The sequence below is a fragment of the Parasteatoda tepidariorum genome, chromosome 2 (genome assembly GCF_043381705.1).
Source record: "Parasteatoda tepidariorum isolate YZ-2023 chromosome 2, CAS_Ptep_4.0, whole genome shotgun sequence".
NCBI lineage: Eukaryota > Metazoa > Arthropoda > Arachnida > Araneae > Theridiidae > Parasteatoda > Parasteatoda tepidariorum.
The window spans coordinates 29,958,849-29,983,978 of record NC_092205.1 but is presented as its reverse complement, the minus strand read 5'-3'; the positions used below and the strand labels follow the sequence as shown (position 1 = coordinate 29,983,978).

Below are 25,130 nucleotides of genomic sequence, written 5' to 3'. Positions count from 1 at the left end.
GTACTTTTGAACCCAACCTAGATGACATGAGAACTTGGTGATCAAGATCTGGGACGAACCACATTTGCATTGCCCAAAGAGAAACACGAAAACATCCCACTGTTAGCCAAACGGCAAGGGGATTCTAACTCATGATCCACTGACATCCTGATACCACTGAGGATTTTTAGACTATCACAGTGGTCAGTACGAGCCGGAAGTAGAATTTGTATTAACCAGGAATTACTGAGATTCGAACTTGGGCCACCTCTTTGGGGGGGGCGAAATATTTATCCCCTGAAACACAGGGAATTTTTTTTACATTTTTTATTACTACCAGTTAGCAGATGTTTAGGCCATTTAATAAACTTCTTTCGCGAGTCCCATCTTGCCCACCGGCATGATTGACGACACCAATTCGTACGTGATTCTTGGCCTTGCGACTACGAGTCTGCTATACCCTGCCCGCTTGTGCGTTTGGTAGATGTTGTAGCGTAGCGTAGCTTGTAGAATGCTGCGTAGGATGAAGCTCTGGAATTCTTAACTAACTTTCTTAAATAAAGTTGTTGTTTTCTAATTATAACCCTATGTGGGAAATTAATAATTTTATTTATTTAATTCAAAGTATTTAATATATGATGATTTATGTCACATTAAGTGTTGATTGCAAACGAATTTGTTAGATTTATTTCTTGACACTTGTTTGCATACATTTGTTACTTTTCATCTAAAATACTATGTTTTTAACATTATTGTTAGTTATAAAGAATTAATATCAGTTATTCTACAGATAATATAGTTATGCTAAATATAGTTAGTAGTAATATAGATATGCTGATGCGCAAATTCACTGGTGTGACCCATTAAATTAGCAAAAAAATTGTTGTATTTTTTCAATTAACATGGCCTTCTGAAAACTACCTATATATTTCCTATTAGGCATTTGTTAAATTGAAATTTGATCTTTGCTGAAACAACAAAGTTTCTGTACGTTTAAACTAATGAAATGTTATTTACATATATTTTTCACAATCAAAAGAATCTAGTTATCGTAATCAAACAATCAACACAGTAGATCATAGAATAAATTTTCAATTCCCTTAGAAACTATATTACCTAGAATCAAATGATTTAAAATCATTTTATAGTTAGGGAACTAGCATAATGTAATTTATTTATTTTTGAATATCAAAAGAATCAAGTAAATGAATATAATCAAACAAACAACGAATTAGTTGAGAGAAGAGGAGAAACAAATTTTTAAACTTTAAAGATACGGATAAATTGCGCAAAACCCTTGATTCCGCACTTTAATGGATCACCCTAGTTAACCGAAAGATTAGCTAGGTATTGTGATAAATAACGGCTTTCCAGTTTTAGTAGTAACAGTATTTTTACCCGGGATCCCTTAATTTTAAATATTTCATGACATATGCTATTGATGAAGTCATTAATTATTGCCGGTTATTTTTAAACATGAATGACTTAAATATTAAGAATAGAAAAATAAGAAAATAAGTGTTTATACAAATATTAAGTTTAAGAAAACCGCGTAAGCTTTAAGAAATGCTTAGCTATGTTCTTTCATTGGAAGATAAAAGGTACGGCCATTAAGGAACAATCCATAATAGATATTTCAGTAATCAGAAAGTTGGGCACCTAAAGTTGAGAAAAGAGAAATTTTGTATATGATGTCGATTCTGGGTATACCTGCAGGCCTTATTTTTAGTTATCACAACCTTTAATGGCTTATGAAATTATACCGAAAATATTTTAAATTGAGTTAATAACATTTTCTAAACCATTTCGTTTTAAATAAAAAAAAATTTTTTTTAAGGGCGTTGGAACTAAATAAAAATAATGAAAGACTATAATTTTAAAGGCCATTGAATTCGATTTTACTTCTAACAAAATATTTCCGTTTTATAGACTTATAAAAAAACGAATCTATTTAGATATATTAATATGATCATCTTCCTAAATATTTTAATAGAGACAAATTCTGAGAAATATCGGGTTGGAGGGAAAGTTCTGTCGTATTTTAAAGAAACTATTTGAATTCATTATAAGAATATGTGTTTAATATTATTCAATTATATATGCTCCGTTAATTGTTACAACATTTTGCCATCTTTCAGGTAACCTGTGAATTCCTGTTTTGTAGAAGTTCTCGTCCTTGGAGTTAAAATAGTCAGCAACTGCCTTAGAAACACTTTCAAAAACTTGAATATTTTCCCTGTTGGATCATTTTGCAGAGATCTGAACAGGTAATAATCAGATGGTGCAATGTCAGGTGAATACGGTGGGTGATTAAGGATTTCCCATCCTAACGCATTCAGTTTTTGTAGCATCACTATTGCAGTATGCGGGCGAAAACTAGTCGTGGTGGAACTCTATTCCTTTTCTGGATGCTAATGCTGGCCTTTTGTCTTTGATAGCTGCATTCAATTTATCCAGCTGATTGCAGTACAGATCCGCGTTGATGGTTTTCCCCTGTTTCAGCAACTCGTAGTACACTGGACCTTTCCTGTCCCACCACAAACAAAGCAGTACTTTTCGTTGATGGATACTTGGTTTCGGAACTGTTGCTAATGATGGTTCTGGTTTGCAGTAATATTTTTTAATCTTAATATTCTCGTAAAGAATCCACTTTTCAACTCCAGTAGCCAGCCTGTCCAAGAACGACTCCATATTGTGTCTAATCAGATGTGATGAACACATTCTTACACGATCGGACAAATTCTTTTACGTTAATTCATGTGGAACCCAAACACTTCGCTTTAACACAAACCCAAGAGATTTAATGTGATCTCCAACAGTTGTATGATGAATGCCAAACTCTTCAGCATTTTCTCGACTTGTTAAATGTGGATTATTTTCCAACATGGATCGCAAAACATCATTATCTATCTTGGATGGTCGCCCAGATCTATCACTTTCTTTGTGGCTCAGATCTCCGGAACGAAATTTACTAAACCATCTTTGACAAGTACGAACATTTACAATATCTTTTCCAAATACCGCACATAAATTTTTACATGCAACCTTCCTTCATAAATTTCTACATGTTGCTTCCTTTTTGGAATTCATATAAAATGCAGTGTCGTAAATGCACTTTATCTACTGACATGGTTTCCCTTTAAAAATCACAGGACAACTAAATGATGAAATGATGAATCACAGAATGAAAAAAAGCGCAACTTTTACAGCAGCTAAGAAACAAAACAAAAAATCCGATTGACTCACTAGCCAGATGGGTTTTTTTTATTTACAAGAAAAATCACCTGCCTATTTAAAATACGACAGAACTTTCCTTCCAACCCAATATTTTAATATTTTAATTTTAAGCTAAAATAGGCAATTCTTTCATTGACTATTGACTACAAATTACTAAAAATTATGGTATTAATTAATTGAAACTCAACTTACCCCAATTTGGACGCATGTTCCTAGTTCTTGCAATAAAATTACATTTTGCAAGATTTACTTTAAAAATAAAAGTGCATTTTATGCAAAAAAGTGGCTAATAAAATTTTTTTGTTCATTCCACAAACTTGATAGCTATCTATTTTAACAACTTAGCAATGTATTTTTGACAACTTAGCAATGTAATTTTATTAAATCCCATTCCATGGTTAATTTGATGAAACACAACTCAACTAACTCCAATACCCCTAGTTTTTTAACGGTTTTGAAACCATGCTAGTTGTAAATGGTTAAAAGAATCTAAAAGTGAAAACTGCTCTTCGCAAACTTTACGGTTAATTACATGAGCAGACTGCTGCCGGTTACTTTTCCGTGATTTGAGAAAGAAAATTCGTTATAAATTTTCCGCATTATATACGTTCGCATTATATTTTCCTCTCCTTTTTGTTTTCAAAAAAAAATTCAACATATGATAGAGGGCCAAATTGACAAGTGGTGGAAAACCTTGACAGTTTTACCCTTACTTATGTGTCCATGGATGCCGATATCCCTCACCTCTGAAGATGTCTGGATTTTAAATGTTCGTGTGAAGTTTCGTGCTTCTTTCTAAGTTGAAATGTCAAAAATAATCAAAATCTACTCAAACTTAGGAAAACTGTCGACGGAGACATTTTTTAGTTCGGCAATGTGATTTGAAATATTTTTTATTTAGCGATGTTTTCTATATGTCGAGTAATAGGGAAAGAAAAACTCGATACACGTGCAAATACGAGCACTTCCTCCTTACCTTTTGCTTCATTTGTTATCAATTGATTATTTTATTAAATACTTAAATTGTTCGAATTTTTATTTTATTTTAGTTTGCAGCATATAATGAATTATATAAAGAATTGTGTTTATTTCATATTTTTAGTGATGACTCGAAAATACATTGTCGTGTATGATTCTGATAACATATTTTGTATTTATTCTAAAAATATATCCTTGTTAATAGAAATACTCTGGATTTACTTAATCATTGAGTAGGGTAAATCAACCAGTAAAGGAACACTACCCAGTGAACGAACATTTCATATATATTGATTAAAAATAAGAATATGAAAGTTTTTCTTTAGATTGATTGGTAACAATTGCTTACTGCCAAACAAGAAGTCATCCAGAGATGTTTTGGATTACCTGGTCAAATAGACGTCTGTGGAAAAATTTTTGAATTTGATATTATCTCTGCAACACCTTGTGTCTTCGAAAAAATTGTAACGTGAGTGCTTGTATTTATATGTTTGAAGTGGGATTAATTTCATGTAATAGTTTTACTTTTCTCACTGTGAAAAAGAGAATTCGAAGTATAGTTATTGAAGTTGCGTTTTATTTTTTTAAGCATCATAGCATAATAAAGTACTGAGATAAGGGTGGTGTTTATTCACTGGATCACCAAACGCTGAAAAACCAGTGAAGGAACAAGTGTTCCTTTACTGTTTTTTTTTCTAAGTTAATGAAAATAAAAGATAAACTTTAATTTTCTTGAAGTGATGCTCCGCATCAAAAGTATGTTAGAAATACGAAAAACAACTTATAACCAGTGAGGGAACATGCATGTTCCTTTATTGGGCATAGATTATCCAGTGAATAAAGAGTATGTGTTAATATGTTGACACTTTAATTTAAAATTCATGATTACAAAAAAAAGTTAAAATTTTCCAAGTATTTATAGGTTATAATTTCAAAAATAGGCTTGTTTTTAAATATTTGTATGGTTTATAAATTCATAAAGAGCATTAAAAAATAACCAAAATTAAGTGTTCCTTTACTGGGTGTTCATTCACTGGTAAGATCTGTTCCTTCACTTGGTCTTCTTACTACTTGTTATTTGAACCTCCAAAACTTTAAAACAATATTATGTAAGTTCTCTACAACTTTTTTACATAATTTGCAATTAGTAACAAATACGTTGACATTGTCATTTAACTAAAATTACGAATTTTGAAATTAATATAATTTTTAAAATGGCAAGCGAAGCTTAAGTGTTCCTTCACTGGTTAGTTTACCCTACATGTTGCTTTCTTGTTTACAATGCGTAAAACTTTGATAATAATACTGATACTCCTATAACTTTGGAGGCAAATATTTTATATTTATTTTTGAATTTTTACATTTAGATTTGAGTCTGCATTGTGTACTGACACATGATATTCATGTATTGTGTTTTTTTTTAAAAAATTAATAATAACAATCGGAGGTAGCACTCTTTAATTATCGAAAACTTCTTTCTCCATTTAATCCCGATGTATTTGCGAATGTAAATATATAAATGTACATTTAAATAAGTAAACATAAATGCATTTGTAAATGTACGTGTAAGTATTTGTAAGTGTACGTGAAAATATTTGTAAATGTACGTGTAAATATTTGTAAATGTACTTCTGATTAGCTGTAATTAATGATAAATGAGAATAATTTCATTCCAGTAGAGGTGAATGAGATTCACTTTTCAAAAAAAAAATTTGAATAATTAAAATATATTATTAATAATTGATGCAGGCAGCACAATGAAAAAAATAAAAAGCTGCTATTTAAATTTTCTAATGTATTATGGTTTATATTACATATTTCCTTTATATTATACATTCATTCAATATTTTACATTTATTTTTTATTAAACGTTTATTTTATATTTTTATTTTAGTTACCAGTGTTGAAGAGTCGCCCCAATTCTGATTTTACGACTATCAGTGTTCAAATCCGTAGCCATGTAATTTTGAACCCAACCCATAAAATAAAGGACTCCTGGATCAAGCATTTGGACAAACTAACTTTTATGGAGAACTTTTTAACTGAACCAACTCGCATTTGCGTTACACGAAGAGGAAAATCACGAAAACCGCTTGTAGTTAGCCAGACGGAAATGGGATTCTAACACATGATTCCTCCACTACTGAGAATATTTTACGCCAAAACTGTGGTAAATGCAAGTCTGGAGCTCAATTCGTATCAACAGGCTGGTATTCGGATCTGAGTAATTTTATTGGTAGGCGATCAATCTATCATTGAGACCACCGGATTATATGACTCCCCGTGTCTAGTCGCAAAAGTCCTCTATGTTCCCATAACAAATCAAAACCTCTGGGGGTACTGGATTGGAGATCGATCGTTCTCTGATTCAGGTCAAAATTACGATCTGTGGATGAATGAATGGTAGTATGAATGGGTTCGCCCTATAAAAGGGTGTGATGTATGGTGTGGCAGCAGTCGAATTCTTGGCCATAGATGGCGCCACTGAAAATCAAGAACAATCGCCCTCTGCCTAAATAGGCATTCGCCAACAATAACAACAACCGGATTATATTATACAATTCATTCTGCCGTTCTTTACATAATACAATTACTAAATGCCGTTCTTTTTTCTTCAGATTAAAATTGTTATCCATTATTTTATTAATAAATCAAGCACAAAACATAAAAATGTATATTTACATTGGTACGAGAACAAAAATAATAAATCAGTTAAAATAATAACATTAATAGAAATGTTTTAAATTGGAATAAAATATTCTAAAATAAGATTTTATCCGTATATACATTCTGAGTCAATGAAAATTTGAGGCACGTAGAATTGCTTACGTATTACAGAGTAACGTATCGAATTTTCCTAATATTCCTCAATTCAATTGCATCATAAAAATTTATGACGGTGTTTTCCTGTTACTATTTATTTAGCCATAAACTTGCGAAATAACTTTTATTGTAGGATTTTCCTGATTTTGAACGTCTCGTTGCAACTCTAAATGAAGTAAACAAATCCTGCCAGTATATGTAGGTTAAGTATACTTATTCTAAATTTCAGTTACGTTACAAAGAGAATATGCTTCGCAAAAATTGGTGCATAACTCAATGTTATATTTTTTATTATATTACATTATGTATTTTATAGATTTACATTTCAATTAATTCCATACAAAGATTTTCTTACGAAAAAAGTGGTTGACAGTTGCATAATTAAGGAGATATTGCAAGGAGAAATAAATTACCGAATTATTGTTAAAATTACCGTATAGTAATTACATTTCTGGTGAAAAAAAAAACTAATTCTGGTTAATAAAACATAAATAAGCACAGTATTTAAACTATTCCTCTGGTAATTTAACCATTCATATGAAAACTGTTTCGTAGAAATTCTAGTCTTTAAAATTATCGTTCTTATTACCAAACATTTAAGTAAAAATACAAAACTGATAATTTAATTTTACCTAATATATGACCTAATATCTCATTTTTTTACCTAATATCTCATTTTTTGCGCATTTTGCTTTATCTGTAGAATTTTTTAAGCAAATTTAAAAAATTTTACTCTTAATTAAGAAATTTGTTTTTGAAAAAATAATTCCTTTTAAAAAATAACTTTCTTAGTAAATATTTATTATATTTTATGATTTTAGTTAATAGTCGAAAAATTTTTGAATTGTAAGGTATACAATTTTTTGCGTCATTTTAAAGAATGTAATTTTGCATTTCAAAATGAAACATTTTAGCGAAATCCGGTGAACAGTTCCTGAGAAATGCAACTTTAAATATATGACATTTTCAAAATTCGATTTCTCAAGAGCTATTCGACCGATTTACTACGTAAAATTACAGTCTGTAAAATTATGTTAAGCATTTTTATTTTATAATTCAACATTTCTTTCGCCTAACATTAAATAAATTAATAAAAAATGATAAATATTTACAAAAATTTTATTTTTGCATGGAATTATCTTTGGATTAATTAATTTTATAATTGTGTGCAAATATTTCTTAATTCACTTAAAAAATTCTCAAGATATTATATGTTAGCACACTTGAGATCCCCCTCTCGAACCATTAAGATTGTGTCTGAGAACGTGAAGATCCGATCATTAGATCAAAATGTATTAAGGATAGTAAGTTTTTTATTTTGCTCACAGTAAATTAAATATGATTTTAGACATAAATTTATCTTTAGACAATTTTAAATTCTGAATACTGTTAATGTTTTCTTATATTTTAAAACTATTTGCAATTTCGTAGAAAGAGGAAGTCTTTGTTATCCCTTTAAAAATATAATTATACAATAAAATTTAAACAAAAAAATAGAAAAAACTCTCCCCATACCTTTTCATACATCGTCTAAGCACTTATCCATTTTTAATGAGGAATCTACATTTTTGACAAGCATGCTTAAGCTTCTATTATAAGCACATAATGCAGATTGGATAAGATCCAACTACTTCCTATTATTATTTAAATTATTAAAATCATTATTAACTTAGAAAATGGCAGTTAAAGATAACTCAAAGGATCAAAAATGCATAGATAAGAAAATGAATATGATTTGCATGCATTCCTTTTAAAAGTTTTAAAGAAGAATACTGGGAAAAATTTTTAAACAGGTCATTTTATACTGGTTAGATTTTGCATCTACGCTTTGTAGGCAGCAATTGGTGATTATTTTGAAAAGGACTTATTTCCTTAGTATTTTTATTAGTTAATATTTTTATAAGGTTATGCACTTGTTGCTGTCACTAGTCGTTTTAAACAGGTTTGAGTCTTTTTCTAGGCTTGATATAGAGATCTCTTTTGAAACAAAGCTTTTTTTCCTTCAATTTCTCAGATCCCTTCAAAATAATTATTTTGAAAGATTTTCAAAAGTGGGAATATATTACTTATGAATTACATGTATATACCACACATGATAATGGCATTTTTAAGACCAAACCCACTCATGCTCAAAGAATTTTGATCCAAGCCTACATGAGTCCTAGATATAAGAGATTACTTAGTGCCTGAGTTCATCAAAATCCGAGCTAAACGTTGGACGAAGGACAAATTTTGTGATCTCTTCCTTCATCCTCTGTTTTTAAACAAGAAATAATCAGTAAATTAAAAACTTTTTTATCACCAAACTGTGAACGAAAAAGCAACAAAAAAAACTGTACCAACTAAACTCCAAGATTACAGAAACAGAGATTAAAAAAAAATAATCAAAATATTAAGCTAAATAAAAATCATTTGACAGTTAGTGATAAACTCACAAAGCGAAGACACCGATCAAAAGAAACAGATCGGTAATTTTTATACTTAACAACGAAACCAAACGTTTGCCAAAAAGTTGTGAAGAAGTTTGTAAAAATTTCATCATGAATCCGAATTCCCCAGAGTCCGAAATCTTTTTAAAATTAAACCAGGTCCATCCTACGCCTTTTATAACTGAAAACCTCCTCACGGTTTTTTATGGGTAGTCAGATCAGACCATTATAAAGTTAAAACTGTTTATGAAAGAGCCTTTTAATAGTAAATATAGTAAAAATAAGAAAGTAGTGGCAAATATATGTATAAATTTTTTTTTAAATTTACGAATATGATTGGTTTGTCTTATTTACTTGTCTACCACTACAGATTCAATTCTCAAATATATATAAGATAAGTTTCTATTAGTCACAAGACTACAAGACTTGGTTACAAGACTACAAGACTTGGGAGTTGTACATAGGTAGTCATAAACTCAGAATTAAGTCGGCTGTTCAACACCAGTTATAAAATTAGAAAATAAAACAATTTTATTTAACAACGAGTAGCAACGAGTATTTTCTTAACAATTACTATTAATTAATTCATTGCTGCTGTAAGACAAATAATATTTAAATATAATTCAGCCTCTACGAATTCCGTCAACGTCTTGGAAATAATTTTATTGTATTATTAATTCCTTATTGCTCAGTTCTTTTTAATAGTATGTCATTTTACTTCATTGATATCTTTTATTATGCTCAGAATTCTGAATAGAAGTTGATTATTTTTAGAAGAAGAAAAACAAATTTCGAGGAAGTCTACTTTTATTCGGTGTATTTGTCTTTCTATTGTTAGAGGACATTATGCAAACTTCATGAGATTGACATGAGATTAAAACTAAATTTCTTTAGAATTATTATGTTTTAAAATATGTTACTCTTTATATTATTTTCTTTGTTCGTTAAGATTGACAGCTTTCATCCTTTTTTCATTTAATTTCTACATCTTTCTTTTCCTTAAAGCCTGTGTAGTTCAAAAGTAAAATATTTTTTAGCGTATGATGTTGTTATTTTTTCTAATATTTCCATTTCAGTATTAAAATCTAATGTTCGTAAACTCTTAGCAAAAAGATTAACGCCTAGATTATGAGTCATATAAAATGTTTATTATAAGAGAAAACTTGTGGCATGATGTTTCACCTTTTGAATTTTTTAATATGGAACATTTAGGAAGTCGTCTACATGAAGAAGACTATTAATATACTTAAAATATTTTAACTCATTCACAAATTATTAATTCATGATTTTTTTCCTAATATTTAAAATCTAACTTAAGTCAGAATGTTAGAATTGAGGCTTAAAACGGTCTAAATAAGTTAAAAGGAATTAATTTTAAACCGTCAGTGATAAGACTTAATTTTGAAATGAGTATTATTTAAAAGACTCCTATAATTAGTTAACTAAACAAATTTTATTAGCTAAACAAAAGTATACTTTTTTATAATTGTATTGTTTTCGCAGTTGCGTATTTGTCTAATGCGTACTTAAATTTTTAGATGCACAAAAATTGCTAAAGAAGGATTGCAAAGGAAACAAAAATGGAAATACAAAAAAATATTTTCATCTTTATCTAACAATATTGTAAAATCAAAATGTGTATAAAGAGGAAAAAATTGAAAGTTTTAGCTATTGGAATAATTTTAATCAAGTACTTCTTCTTAAACGAAAAAAAAACTGTATTTTTGAAATTTCGCTTTACATTACAGTAATAAAAATGTATGAACAAGTTTTAGATACAATCTTAAAACCAGATTTTAAAAAACACAGCTTTAACAATAAAATAATAAAAATAATTGCAATTTGTATTTAATTCATTTCCTTTACCACAATGCAGTAAGATTACACAGGAGAAAAAAATATGGTTAAAACTAACAGTAAAATTTTCAGTGTTCCTTGCTCTATAGGAACGTCAGAATGCACAAGTATATTCACTGAAACGCTTTAGTGAATATTTAGCTAAAATTAACAAAAAAATATTGCTTTATAATGTGTACTAAAATTTGGCAAATGTGGTTAATTTTTTTTAATTTTATCAAGAGCATTGCAATAAAATCATTTATTTGATTTAATATTTTTCCTTTTTTTACAGTTATGTAATTTTCACTAAATACGTGTTAATATGAACTATTATTTTGAAAAGCAGATTTTTGGGTAAAGCAATACTATACCAGAGAAACAAGATCTTTTTTACCGGAAATTATACCATTTTTTTACCATGACTTTACCATGCACTACGGTAATTTTACGATTTTTTTCTCCGTGAACAGTGCGTAAAACTCTTAATATTACGTAAAGTAGTTTATGATATTATAACACTAGTAACTTTCTTACGCACTTAACCACATTACGCGAAAATAACTACTGCACGGGAGTCAAAGTTCATGATTTTTGCTGGATATAATCTTTTTTTTTCTTTTCTTAAAGTATTAACAGAATGTTAATGTTAATACACTTTTTTACAAAGTTGGTTTATAATTTTCCAGCGCTACATATAAATAATTTAAATAAATATGCAAGATTTCTAATAATATTCATCAGACATATTAAATATTTGTATAGTTAAAATAATACCTGCTTACAATTATGAAATCAATTTCTATATCGCTACCAGTAAACAATCAGTAAACGAGCAAAAATTTCAAAGGGCGATTTCAAAATCTGCATATTTTGGTTTCATTAACCAAAATTATGTTTTGTCCCCGGAAGAATTATTACCATACAGTACGGTTATTTCCCTGAATTTTTTCTCCTTGTACTGTCAAATATGCATGCCTTTTATACAATTTCAATAATTACAAGCATACAGAATGACGTTCCTCGCATTATCTGTAAAAGAAAATATACCTATTACCCTCACACGATCTTAATTGTGATAATTAACAATGCTCAGTGGAATAACATACTAATCCAACTACCAAACTTTTTTTTCTAGACATGATAATAAATAAATGAGGAAGTTTACGTGTTTTAACTATCAAAATTTAAGGATAACTTTTTAGTAATAGTTTAAATTTGAAGTTAGCTAATAGTTAAATGAACCAGGGTTCAATTTTAATTAAATTACATATATATTTTAAATTACAGTATTGTTTTTTTCTTATATTGTTATAATCAAATAGAATTCTTAAATTTTAATACATCCTATCCTAGTTTGTATGCGGCAGATTTATCACTGATACGGTATAAAATTTCGAACGTGTCCGTATATTATTACCTGTTAATGCAAATTAAAATAATTGTGCTGATACTATATAAATTCTTTACCAAAATGCTACAAGTCTGGAAGTATGACTTTTGCAATTTCTAACTTAGATGTTGATCAGTGTTTAATTATTCGAAATGGAAATATTTAATGCTGATATTCTTACTTTTCTAAAATTCTAATTCGTAATTCTTCCAACACTAATATAGGAATGGTCATTTTTTTAATGTTAAAATCAATTGTAGACGTAAAGATTTACAATTGTCTCGTCTATCGACTTTTAAGCCATATGAGAGTTCACCCACCTACACACTTGAATGTTAATGAGCGTAATATGACTTTTGCCATTAGGATTCTTTATTAGATATTTATAACACAAATATAAATATATTTTTATAAATATTTCTATATATCATTGGGTATTTCTTTAAAATAGCTTCCTATTTTTTTAAATGACTAAGAAATCTTTAATGAATAAAAAATATAAAATATTTGTTTTAAACGAAGTCTTTGCAATTATTTTTCGAGATTGAATTATAACTGAAAATTGTACGGCAGGCAATAAAAGATTATAAGTTTTCATATGAGGAATGTATAAATAATTATAATAAGTATAAGTTTTCGTAAATAGTGATAAGTTCTTATCAGCAGAACCATACTGCATACCTTATTGTAGAGATAACATATTATTGGAAACATTATTTTGAGATGTAGTTTTTGAGATAAATATTTTTTGTTTAAAATAAAATTTTCATGCAAATGCAGATTTCTTAATAAGTTTCGCAATGAAAATTTCGTAAACAGATGTTTAAACAGAATGTTTGTTTTAAATAACTGTCAAACAAAAAAATATATATATTTTTAAAAAAATCTGTTGAATTCTAAAAACAATTTGCCCTGAATTTTCAAGCAATGATTAGCATGTTTTTAATTGCATGTAAGAACAGGTGCTACCCCACGATTAAGACTTAGTGTAAAAAAGTAAGCGTTTGTTAAATTCTTAATCATTTCTATCAAACTGACAATTTCTGTATATAGTCTAAAACTTTTCGTGTTTGAATCTTCAACATTTTAATTTCAAATCTAATCAAAAAGACTACGATTTTCTTTTCTTTCAATTTTTTTAGCCATCTCGAATTTCAGATAGTTCAGTTTTTTTCTTTCATATGATAGTAAAAGAAAAGCCTTTAATATACTAATGACTTTGTTTACCCATCACTGGACAAGTGACGACACAGCATAATTTAATCCTTATCCGACTTTATAACTCGGTCTCAGGCGGACTCAGGCTCTGAATAATCCTCGACTCTAAGTAAGCTCGAGCTCAGAATCCCGGGCACTGATGGGCTCAGATTAAAATTCTGCGGACTCGGACCTTCCAAAAGCGAGCCCGAGCTCTTCTCTAAAGTATGGAGATTAGCTCACCTAAGTGGAAGTCAATCTGGCAAAAAAAATGAAACACTTATGTGATGGACTCTGATGGAAATCATCTAGAGTCACAAAAACTATGATAATCCTAACTATAGTAAACTATCTACGATATTGAGGACATTCTTCATCGCTCATCACCTATGCTGGGGAATTATTATGTCAAAATATGAATCAATCAGACACTAGCATGATTCAAACCTCATGCAACTCATACTGGAACGAACGCCTTTTTATCCAAGCCATTACTGCCAAATGTCAATTTCAAAGTAATGTCAGAGATTCAATTTTTCCTATAAAGCACACTTTTATTTTGTTCGTATAATGTTTTAAAATGTCAGAGGTCCCGTGTATTGGAGCTGAACATTTATATATTAATAAATGCTAAAAAAATCGTTTTTTTTTTAAGTTTAAGCATTAGTTTTAAATTTTGTATAACTAAAGACAAGTTATATTGAAACCTACAGTTTTACAACAAATAATAAATATATTTGCATTGCTAAGTAATATTTTTCAAACATGATATTTTTTTTGTTTATCACTTTTTTTCATTTGAAATCCCAAAACGTTATAACTTAAGTTTGTATCGTCCGACAAGTGTTTAGTTTTACTTTATTTATCTTTTGCAGGTGTGTTTGTAAATGTAATGGACTCAGTCTCCAGGAGGAATATTTTTCATTTACGTTCGAAAAATTGTTATTTACTTTGAGTATTTTATACGTCGCAATTTATATAACATTTGGTTTTGGATCAAAAGATTGCATCCTTCTTATTTTTATGATTTTTATGACATTTTTGAAATTAAACTTGCATAAGTAAAACAGGTACAATTTAAAATATAATTTTAAAGTGTAATTCTTTTAATAGAAAATTAATAAAATTTTGCATTTAATTTGATATTTTATAGTTTATTTTCTAGTTGTTATGAAGTATAACTTACAAAGATAATTAGAATTATAGTAATTTGCATTGATTTCAATAAAAATTTTAAAGTAGCTCTGAGATTTAATTGTCTTAAAATTTTTGTGAAAAATAATGGAAGAAAAAACTTTTCTATTCTAAAGTATAAAAAGTATAAAGTAAAAAAAGTCTAAAGTATTATGAATTCCAAGTAGAATTTCAAGAGGACTCACTAAGAATAAATTATCAAGCTTCGAAAAAAGTTACTAGTTAATTTCCCATAATGATGCATATTTCATATATTACAGTATAACTATACTTTAGCACGCAAAGTAAGAGGTTTCTTAACACACATGGGTAAACAATTTTTTAAAAGTAACTAGAACAATTCGCATCTAAATACGTATTAAAGCTGCTTTTAATTTACATACTTGTTTCAACACAGATTTCTTTATAAAGAACTTAATAAAGTAATTTAGTGCTTAGGTACTTAAATTATTTTTTTAGTAAAATTGCATTCGAATGAGCCAAGAAAATTCTCCATCAGAAAAACTATAGTAAACAAAATTTCTCAGCATTTTGGTTTTTAATAAATATCTCATGAAGGAAGGATATTAATAAATAATATTAAAATGAGATAGATTTTGATTATAAGTTTTACATTATTTTTAAGGGAAAACACATTTGACAAATTATGCAGCATATTATTTGATTTGTATAAATTAATATTACAAAATTTTACTATTCAACACATCACACTATTCAAAACTTCACTTTTTGCAAATATAGAATACAGTTTAAAAAACATATCTTTTATTAAGACACAAACCTCCAAATTCAAAGAATGACGTTCCGAAACTGCGTGGTTTGGGAAGAACGAGCCTACCTTCATGAGATATTTTATTTTATAACCGAAGTTGAAAAGTCGACCAAAATTTTAATTCTACGATTATTAATTTTCAACTCAGTTGCCTCGTAATTTTGAACTAAATCGAGAAGACGATGGGGATCCTGGATCAAGTATTGAGCGAAATTTGCCTTCGTGGGGGGATTTTTTTATGTAACTAACCTGCATTTGTGCTATATGCAGAGGAAAACAACGGAAACTTCCCCCGGTTAGCCTGATGACAGGGGGCTTTAACCCATAATCCGTCAATCACTGAGGATATTTTACGTTCGCATTATAGTGCGAGATAGCCGGGTGCGTAATTCGTATCTGTAAGTCATCGCTGGATTCGAACCAGATGCATAGTTATCGAAAACTGTTACGTGGTTGCTATATAGTTTGATTTTATTAAAAATCCGTTATTATTTCCCACACTTTCTTCTCAGCCAACACATTTGAATGCGTAAGGCTAAAAAAAGAGCATTGGAAATAAATTAATAGCAATCAATTAATAGCCTATACATTGATTCCTTAGTTTCATTGGCGAAGCAAAAAGCAGCATCGCGAAGGAGTGGAAAATAAAATTAGCGTTATGGTTAACAAAAGAAAAGCTCTATGCAAAATCTCAGAATTGCCTTTGCACATTAGAGCTTAAAAAATTTAGGTAGAAAAAATGAAGACTAATGTGTTATATTACAAGTTAATATAAGCACCGCTATATAAAGATTTTGATAATGCCTGAATCTTCCAAAAAAATTAGATCGGCTCTGCCACCTGCGAACTAACATAGCATAATTGCAAAATTGCCCCCTAAAAAGCATATTTTTTTACTGCTAACTAAGGTTATAAAATAAGAAAAAAGATCAGTATATTATAAAATAAACATTTCTATCAATTTCATTTTATGTTGCTTTCGATTGAAGTACTTAAGAATTAAAACTTTAATTATTTTTAAATATGTAACAAACCTTTTTCCACTTTATTAGATTTAAATACATTTAATAGTCATCTTAATGTCATTTGTAATATAAAAGTAACTGAGGTAAATATATTCCAATAATTGGTTCCAATGGAAATTAATGTTACGAAAAAGTTAAAGAAAAGTAAAAAAATTTCAGAAATTCATTCTTCTTTTTCTTTTTTTTTTAAAAAAAAAGAAGAAAAGAAAATGTAAAGCTTAATCCCTAATGGAAAATCTATCAAAAATTTTTCAATTTACATTAAATCTAGAGAGCAAACAGAAATGTTACATATTTAAATGTCACCAGTAATTTTAAAAAATGAGCCAGGATATTAACCGCAAATTTTTATGCCATAGTTTAAAGAACCTCTTTTACAAGTACATCACTGTAACATGTTAATAAATAATATTTCAAGTAATAAAGTTTCAAATAAAATATTACTCTTATAGATATAAATACATAGGACTCAGAATATTTTTTTTAAAACATAAATAGATAATTAAAATTCTAATAGGAAGAGTGCAGAAATTCTTGAATTTCAAATGGTGAGTGGGATTGATATACTTTATAACGTACACCTACAGAATTTTATCGATTCAGATATCGTCTGCTCTAAAGAAAACAAATAATAAAATTAAGAGTTTGTCTGTATGTCACTTATATAGTTCCAGAAACATTTATGCTAGGGCTCTGAAATTTTGACATAGAGGGAAAACGAAATTTCGACTAAGAGAAATTCAATTAAATCGTTCAGGAGAAACGTTTGAGAAATGCAATTTTTTAATGATTTAGAAATCGTCACTGAGAAAAAATAAACTGCATACGATTTTGTTTTTTCAAATATTTTAAGGATAACATAACTAAATTTTGCTAAATTATGGCTCTCATAAAAAAATAACTTTATTGCATTTAATAAGGAATCTGATTTGGGAATTCCTGGATCAAGTATTTGGAGAAATTTACTTTAGTTGAGGACGTTTTGATGGAACTAACCCCCATTTTCGTCACATGGTGAGAAAAACATGAAAATCATCCACGGTAAGCCTGACGTCAAAGAGATCCATGATCCGTCTGCCACTGAGGATATTTTGCGTCAGCACTGCGGTTGGTGCAAGCCGGGTGCGGAATTCGTATCTACCAGCCATCGCTGGGATTCGAATCCGGTTCATATCATTGGAAAGCGAGCGCTCTATCCCCTGAGCCATCACGTCTCAATAGGAACTGATTTTAATAATAAAAATAAGCTACGTACTAAAAATGAAATAAGAAGAGAACTAGTATTTATTCATGCGGGAGGTATGTTGAAAATTGCCTTTCTATTATTGGCCATAATGACGCTTAATTAATGTTGGTAATAGGCACTAATTAGAATTAAAAATAATGTACGTTCTAAGAAACAAAATTAATTCAGGTATAAATCTAATTTGATTAAGAAGAGACTAATAAATCACCATAATAATATTAACGTTAATGATGCTGATTTAATTTGATAATAGGCCCAACTAAAGTTATAGTAATTAGTTACGCTTAAAAATGGTGTAATATAAAGGTTTAAAAGTTTGAATAGATTTTTGAAATTCTAATACAGACACAATTAATATATTTGGTACGTATTATAAGTATTAATGTATTGTGTATCCATAACGTACAAAATTGCATCAATACTGAGTAGTTTTAATATCAATACTGTGGAAAGAGGTTTTTTACGATCCTTCGAAAGGGATAAGAAATGCTAGATTGCAGTAAATTTTGACCACCATGAGTTTGGCTTGAGTAACAGCATCCTGCCGAAGGATACTGAACACAGTTTATCTTTATTTTTATTAAATGAACTTCGGAGAACGTACTTTGTTCAACCTTGTAGCATAGAACCATTATCAAGAACAAAAGATATTAATTTTTTAAAACAATTGAAATGATTTTCGATTTATTAATTATGTTGGTATAGGTTTTTTATGCTTGATTTTGTAGTGATGTTCGATCACTTATAGCTATTTGTTTTTCTTTTAAAATTCTAGAACCATTTGTGCTATCATCCTGATATTGAACAGCGACTGTAATTTTAGCCCCAATTCAAAAAATTATTTCATTTGATAGTTTTGTTTTGTTAGTTGTTATCAATTGTTTTAAATTTAAATATATAGATGGTATTACTTTTTAAATGTTTTAAAGGTAAGATAAGTGATGTATTCTAGATTATAACTCCATTCGATAGTATGTAGTTTATTGTAAATTCTTTGATACTAGTTTATTTATTATTCATTATGTCAGATATGCTTAATTATATAATTGATCGAGGTAGCATTAGCGGATTTCGTCACGTAATAAATATTTCCTGATTTATCTGAAACCACGCTTTAGTTTTATTTATAGTTATGCTTTTAAGCATGTTATTGTATAGCTAAATAATTTTGAATCAACATAATTAAATCGTAAATAATAGAGAAATGACACCAAATTGCTTCGTAAAAACTTAAAATTCGTCGTACAACTATTGATGCCAATAGAGCTTAATTAATTTCAGTAATAGGTAATAATTGAAATAAAAAAATAAACTGCGTTCTAAAAAGTAAAATTAGAACTGATATAGTACATATCCGTTTGAGGAAAAAGTAAAATATCGTTAGATTATTATTGACACCAGTGTTTTTAAATGAATTTTAAAAACAAATTATAATAGATACTAATTCAAACTAAAAGAAACAGTGCTCTGAATAGAAAAATAAATGGTTCGTTAGACATAACTTTAAAAATGCCATACTATTATGTAAATGATGATTAATTAATTTTGATATTAGGTTCTGCAGATATTATGGTATATGCTGTAGTTTTAATTGGTGCAGAATATACTAATAAGGGTACAAAGTATTATATTAGTATACTTAATACCTATTAAGACTATACCTATATAATGACTGGTTAGATAGATACTTAGAAAATAGGTTTTTTAAGGCGTCTCGGAAAAAAACAAGTATCGAGAAAACTTCCTTGATTGTGGTAACCTTTGACTATCATTTGTTGACCCCAAAACTCAGCATCATAGGAAATGACACTATATGCTACTCTTTATTTCGCAAGGATGAACAACTAAATACGTTCTCATTTTTTTATACGTAAAGCAACCCTAAGGGACAACAAATAATAATAAATAAATGAAGTACTCGTATATTAACTTTAATAGTTTTGTCGATATATGCCTTTCAGTTTTGTAAATTTGTAGTGTTGTTCGAAAGAAATTTATTAATTATATATTTTTCCCCCTGTTCTAAGAGCAGGTATTCTGAAAGTGAATAAATTAATACACTTGCGCAACTAACAAACTTTTCTGTAATTCATTTAAATAATGTTTAAAAATAAACTGCTCCTTTTTTTTAAGTATAACATGCATTGAGTATCATTAACGTGTTTGATTTTGTGATAAGAAAGTAATTATCTATAAAAAAGGAATAATTTATACTCTATAGGTGGTTTTTAACAACACAGTTAAAAATATCGAAGAAAAAAAATGGTTAAATAGCATTTTATTCAATTGTTTTTTTTACCATAATAAAAAAATCGCCAAATAACCATAAATAAGCCGATATTCAAACTGTTGACTGTGAGAAAAACTGTTTATTAAATGCTTTCATTTAATGCGGTTAAACAGCCATAATGTTTCGCACTAACTAGATCCACCTAATGAAACCAGTTAGTTTCTTGCAGATCGGTATGTATTATAGCCAAGAAGGCTAATCTGTTAATCTCATGAAAGACAGAGGGCATTTGAGTCCCAGCGTTGAACCCAGCGTTTCTTCTATTCTCTTGGACACATGACGAGTTTCCAGTGCCCAGCACTTACCCTATTTGTGACCCTGGCTTATTAGAATACGATACACTCATTTACGCACAGATGACAGCATCCTAAAGCTTCAAATATTTCTCCATTGTTCAGTTAAATGTCAATTGTTTGGTTTTGAGACCATGCTAGCTGTAAATGGTTCGAAAACCGCATGGTTCTGTAATCTTGGTTTTTAAACAATGCTAGTTGCAAAAGGATTTTAAAACAGTAAAGATAAAATTATTCTTTACCGTTAACTTTATAATTAATTAGATGGACAGATTTCTACCAGCCATTTTACCATAATTTTAGACTTAAAATTCTTACAGTGAACAGTAAAATTAAATTAATAGACACAACTGCTTTTTTTTGCATAAGCAAAATGTGTTCAACGTAAATATTTAGCTAGAATATGCGATACAAAAATTTTCAAACGCAAAATATTTTCTACCGTATTATTAACAATATCCGATGATATACCGTCAATAGCAATTTTAGTCGATCCATGCCTTTTTCAAGAAGCAAAATTTGAATAACTTTTTTTCAGAGCATATTATCGTTAATTTACACTTCATTTTTATTTTGTTACATCAACAAAAAAAAGCTTTATAAGCTTAAAGTTTACAAATATTCTGCATAGCTTATCTATTTTTAAAATATTTTTCCCTAAATCTTCTCAATTACTGAAACCGCTGTCTTTCCTAGTTTAAAGGTCTTTTTATTTGTCTTTCTCTTTTTAATTAAAACGCCTTTTTCACTTATCGTTTGTTTAAATTCGGCGAAGAAAGCTTATTACATTTTCTAATTAAATAAAATTGCTCTAATCAGATTAAAGTTTCCACGGATTAATTAATTTTGCGATGAAACATGACAGAAACTTCTAATACACTTATCGTACAGTGATAATGTCAATTTTAACAATCATACAATTGCGAAACTATTTCTGATTCTAGTAATTGCACTCCGTTAATTATAAAACATGAAATTCAATTATTTTTATTTTTCAACTTTATATACTGATTGGGTGATAAATTTAAGTAATTTAATTTTTTACCAGAAAACTACGCTGGGAACATTACGGATCAAACTGCGGTGTTAAGTATCGTTTTGTAAAGTAGTGGCTTGCATCATCCGTAAAATCCATTTTTACCATAAAAAGCTATATCGTAATTCTTATATAAAATTTATTTATTCAGTGATTTTATGGTAATTATTACTGTGAAAATTACGGTATCTAAGTTCTTTTTGCTCCGTAATATGTTCCTGTAAAAATGGATTTTACGGTGAAAAGTGCCGGCACCAGTGTCGGTTCTTTTTACCTTAATTTAACCCGGATTTTTTTACGCAGTGTACGGGATCAAAGCATTATTAATACCTCAGATTTTTTGGAGAAAATTTGAGCAAAAATGAAATTGAAATTGTGAGCTTAATAAATTATTTAATGCATCGTTTTCTTTTTACAATAATCATTACAGATTTCAATAATAATGCTAATTATCAGTATTTTAAAAACAAGCAGTTACTATTTTTCATAGAGTTTATTTTGTTGCAGAATCATGGCATATTAAACACAGACTACTTTAAAAGTCAAGATTTACAACTCACTTAAACGAAATTTATAAACCCAATCGAAAATATACCATACATGAAAAGAATATTGTATTATATTTAATGTTAGGGATTTGATTTTAATGATGCTATTTAATGTTAGGGAAAGCTGATTCAATATATGTATGAGTGTCAACTTAATCTTCCCTGCATCACTGTATATTTTTTTACCCAAATTAGTATTTAGACTCCGAAAAATGTACTAAAAATTAATCTTTTTTTTTTCAAAATCTCTAAAAATTTAACAGGTTTTCCTGAAAACTCGTTTTTTTTTAATTTTTAATAATTTTAATTTTAAAAAAAGGAAAATCGTAATGAAAATTAAAGTAGTTTATATATTAAATCAGTTTAAATAACTTTTAAGTTAAAAATATTGCTTATCGTGAAAACAAATTCATAAATATTCAGAAAAAAAAAAAAATTACTTCATTTTTTTATGACGCCTGAAAAAGATTCTCACCTTTAGTTTTAAATGTATTGAAGCATGTACTGTACACAAAATGAATATGTGTAAAATATGTGTAAGAATTTCATAAATTTAATTGTAATTTATAATTTCTTCGACGTGTTTTAATGTTAAATGTTTCAGGCATTTATATTTTATAAAAATATAAGAGTGCATTTTTTTAGTAAATAATAATGTACTGTTTTCCTATTTTATAAGTAAAACTATCCAAATTTTAAGCAAATAAAAAAAATACACGTTTAACAAAATGATTTTTAAAGCTTTTATTTTCAAGTTTATAGTATGATTTTTAGGTTAACTTTTTATGCTGAACTCGCAGGAAAAAAAAATTAAACATTAAATTTGAAAATAAATTTTGATTAAAAAATCAGTAATAAGTTTTAATACTTTTTTTTAATGTACTTAAGAAATAAGGATTATTTTTTTCGGATTAAATTAGAATAATTATAGTAAAAAATAATTATTGTCTACGTAATCAAAACTAATTAGGTTATATGCAAAATGCATTTATATTACCCGTAAAAAGTACCTTAAAATACATTTTTATCTATTTCCCCCCAGAGTGTACTTTTACCGTAATTTGATGAGTAATTTTTGATTATTGTTGAAAAGAATTTTGTTATTTAATTGTTGAAAAGAATGCTTCAATATTTTTTGACTTGTTGTTTTTAGAAAGTTATTTAAATTATCCTTCTGTATTTTTAAATTATCAAATTATTCTTCGGTATTTATTAAATTATTATTCGGTAATTGGGTATTTTCTTATAAGCTTCCTTTCTATGTTTCAGGTTTTCCTAAAGCAAAGATTTTAAACAAAATTAAATTTTTTAACAAATTATTCCTCTTTTTATTTTAATAAAACTCTACTTATCCATAGCATCTTTATATTTTTATTTTAATTAATCATAAAGCAAACTTATTTAAAAATATTGGTTGCAATTACGGATAGATAGGTATTCAGTAAAAGACTCATACTTATAAAAACTGAACAATAATGGACCTGTTGATTATTTTAAATATTTAATGATCTGCATACATTTATCTTAACTCAAATGCAAAATTTAAAAGGCATGAATATGCAATAAAAATTGATGTTCAAAGCATCTATAATTATATTTAGTCGACGTCAAAGTAGCATACTTATTTTCTTATTTAATGTAAATACTTTTCTTTTTAACACAAATACAAATTTAAAAAAAAACATAAATATGCAATAAAAATGGATTCTATATGTATTTATAGTTATATTTGGACCATGTTGAAGTAATATAATTATGTATTTATTGCTTGTTAATACTTTCTTTCTTGAACTTGTGCCGCTATCTCGAAGTGCAATTTTTACAAAATGGAGCTTTCAAATCTTTCTCAAAATTATATAAAAAATATATTTTAAAATATTTCTCTTCAAATGCCTCAGGAGTGTTGAAATATTGATTAAATACTGTTGCAGCGCAAAATACATTTTTTGAATAATTTTCTCTTGTTAGCTCTACAAATATGTTTCACAATATTGTCTTACTTAATCTTTAAGTAATAGATTAATTTATTGAATTTGAGCAAAAAGAAAAGCACTTAGCAGAGTCTATAGTTACGAGATTTTTTTTCTCCTTTTTTTATTGCATATTTATTCTCCAATCCTACATTTTTAGCTTTAAAAATAATGTCAATTATTTGGTCTGTCAAAAAAGTTCTTTAAAAAATATTTTAATTGCATGAAAATTTATCAAAATATTATTCCAAATTTCAGGATAATAATTTAATCTTAAAAATAAATAAAAACATACCTAGCACTCTTTCAATAAGTTCTTTCCCATCAACCTATGCGCAAAGTTAAAAAAAGAAAAGAAAGCAAAGTCAATTTAATCATTTATTTTTTCTTCTCTTTCATCTTGCCTTTAATTTAATATATTTTCTAGGCAGAGTATTCCAAAAAAAAGTTAGAGCAAGCACTGGCGCTATACATCAGATTTAAGTGTGAACGAAAAACCAGAGAGTAGGTTTGAGCTTGTAGTGGATTCCAGTGCATTGGTTGGAGGATCAAACTATGACAGCGCCATCTTACGAATTGCGCGCGACTGCGACAGGTAGTTGTTTCATGGGCGCGTTTTCATGAAGTAAAAAGCTATTTTCAGAATTTATGCTTTCGTATTCACCGCGGATTTCTCCTTTACGCTTGTGCTCCTGAAAACAGTTCGCATCAATTAAGTCAAATGTGCATTTTTTGGCTAATTATGCAGGTACCAAGCATTAGTCATACATTAAATACGACTTTTAATGACTTTTTGCAATTTCATTTAACTGTTTGCGAATTCGAGTACTTACAGTCAATTGCAAGGAATGTACTGTAGTAATAAAATTTATGAGAAAAAATTC

The 25,130-nt window shown here is 28.3% G+C and overlaps 2 protein-coding genes across 3 annotated transcripts in view; both read right to left on the bottom strand.

Annotated features, from left to right (window-relative positions):
* The window catches only part of LOC107454966 (diuretic hormone receptor-like), a 174,151-nt gene extending 149,382 nt beyond the window's left edge, over window positions 1-24,769 (bottom strand). The window contains exon 1 of one of the 2 annotated variants that reach the window (XM_071177413.1): window positions 24,542-24,769. The gene's annotated coding sequence lies outside the window, so the exon portion shown is untranslated. The remainder of the gene's footprint in view (window positions 1-24,541) is intronic. The other variant, XM_071177411.1, reaches the window with a different exon arrangement.
* Window positions 2,356-3,109, bottom strand: LOC139427172 (histone-lysine N-methyltransferase SETMAR-like). Its single transcript, XM_071188042.1, has 3 exons — window positions 3,045-3,109; window positions 2,771-2,959; window positions 2,356-2,650 (listed from the first exon to the last, which is right to left on the bottom strand). Exons 1-3 carry the CDS (start codon window positions 3,107-3,109, stop codon window positions 2,356-2,358), a joined length of 549 nt encoding a protein of 182 aa, XP_071044143.1.
* Window positions 24,770-25,130: the final 361 nt, after the last annotated feature.

Excerpts from the sequence above, each read along its gene's own strand:
- LOC139427172 (XM_071188042.1), bottom strand. The coding sequence starts at position 3,109 with ATGTCAGTAGATAAAGTGCATTTACGACACTGCATTTTATATGAATTC. Across the intron at positions 2,960-3,044 it reads TTCCAAAAAGGAAGCAACAT|ATGGTTTAGTAAATTTCGTT; the intron begins GTAGAAATTTAT and ends TACTTGTCAAAG. Across the intron at positions 2,651-2,770 it reads GATCACATTAAATCTCTTGG|GCTGGCTACTGGAGTTGAAA; the intron begins GTTTGTGTTAAA and ends GTTCTTGGACAG.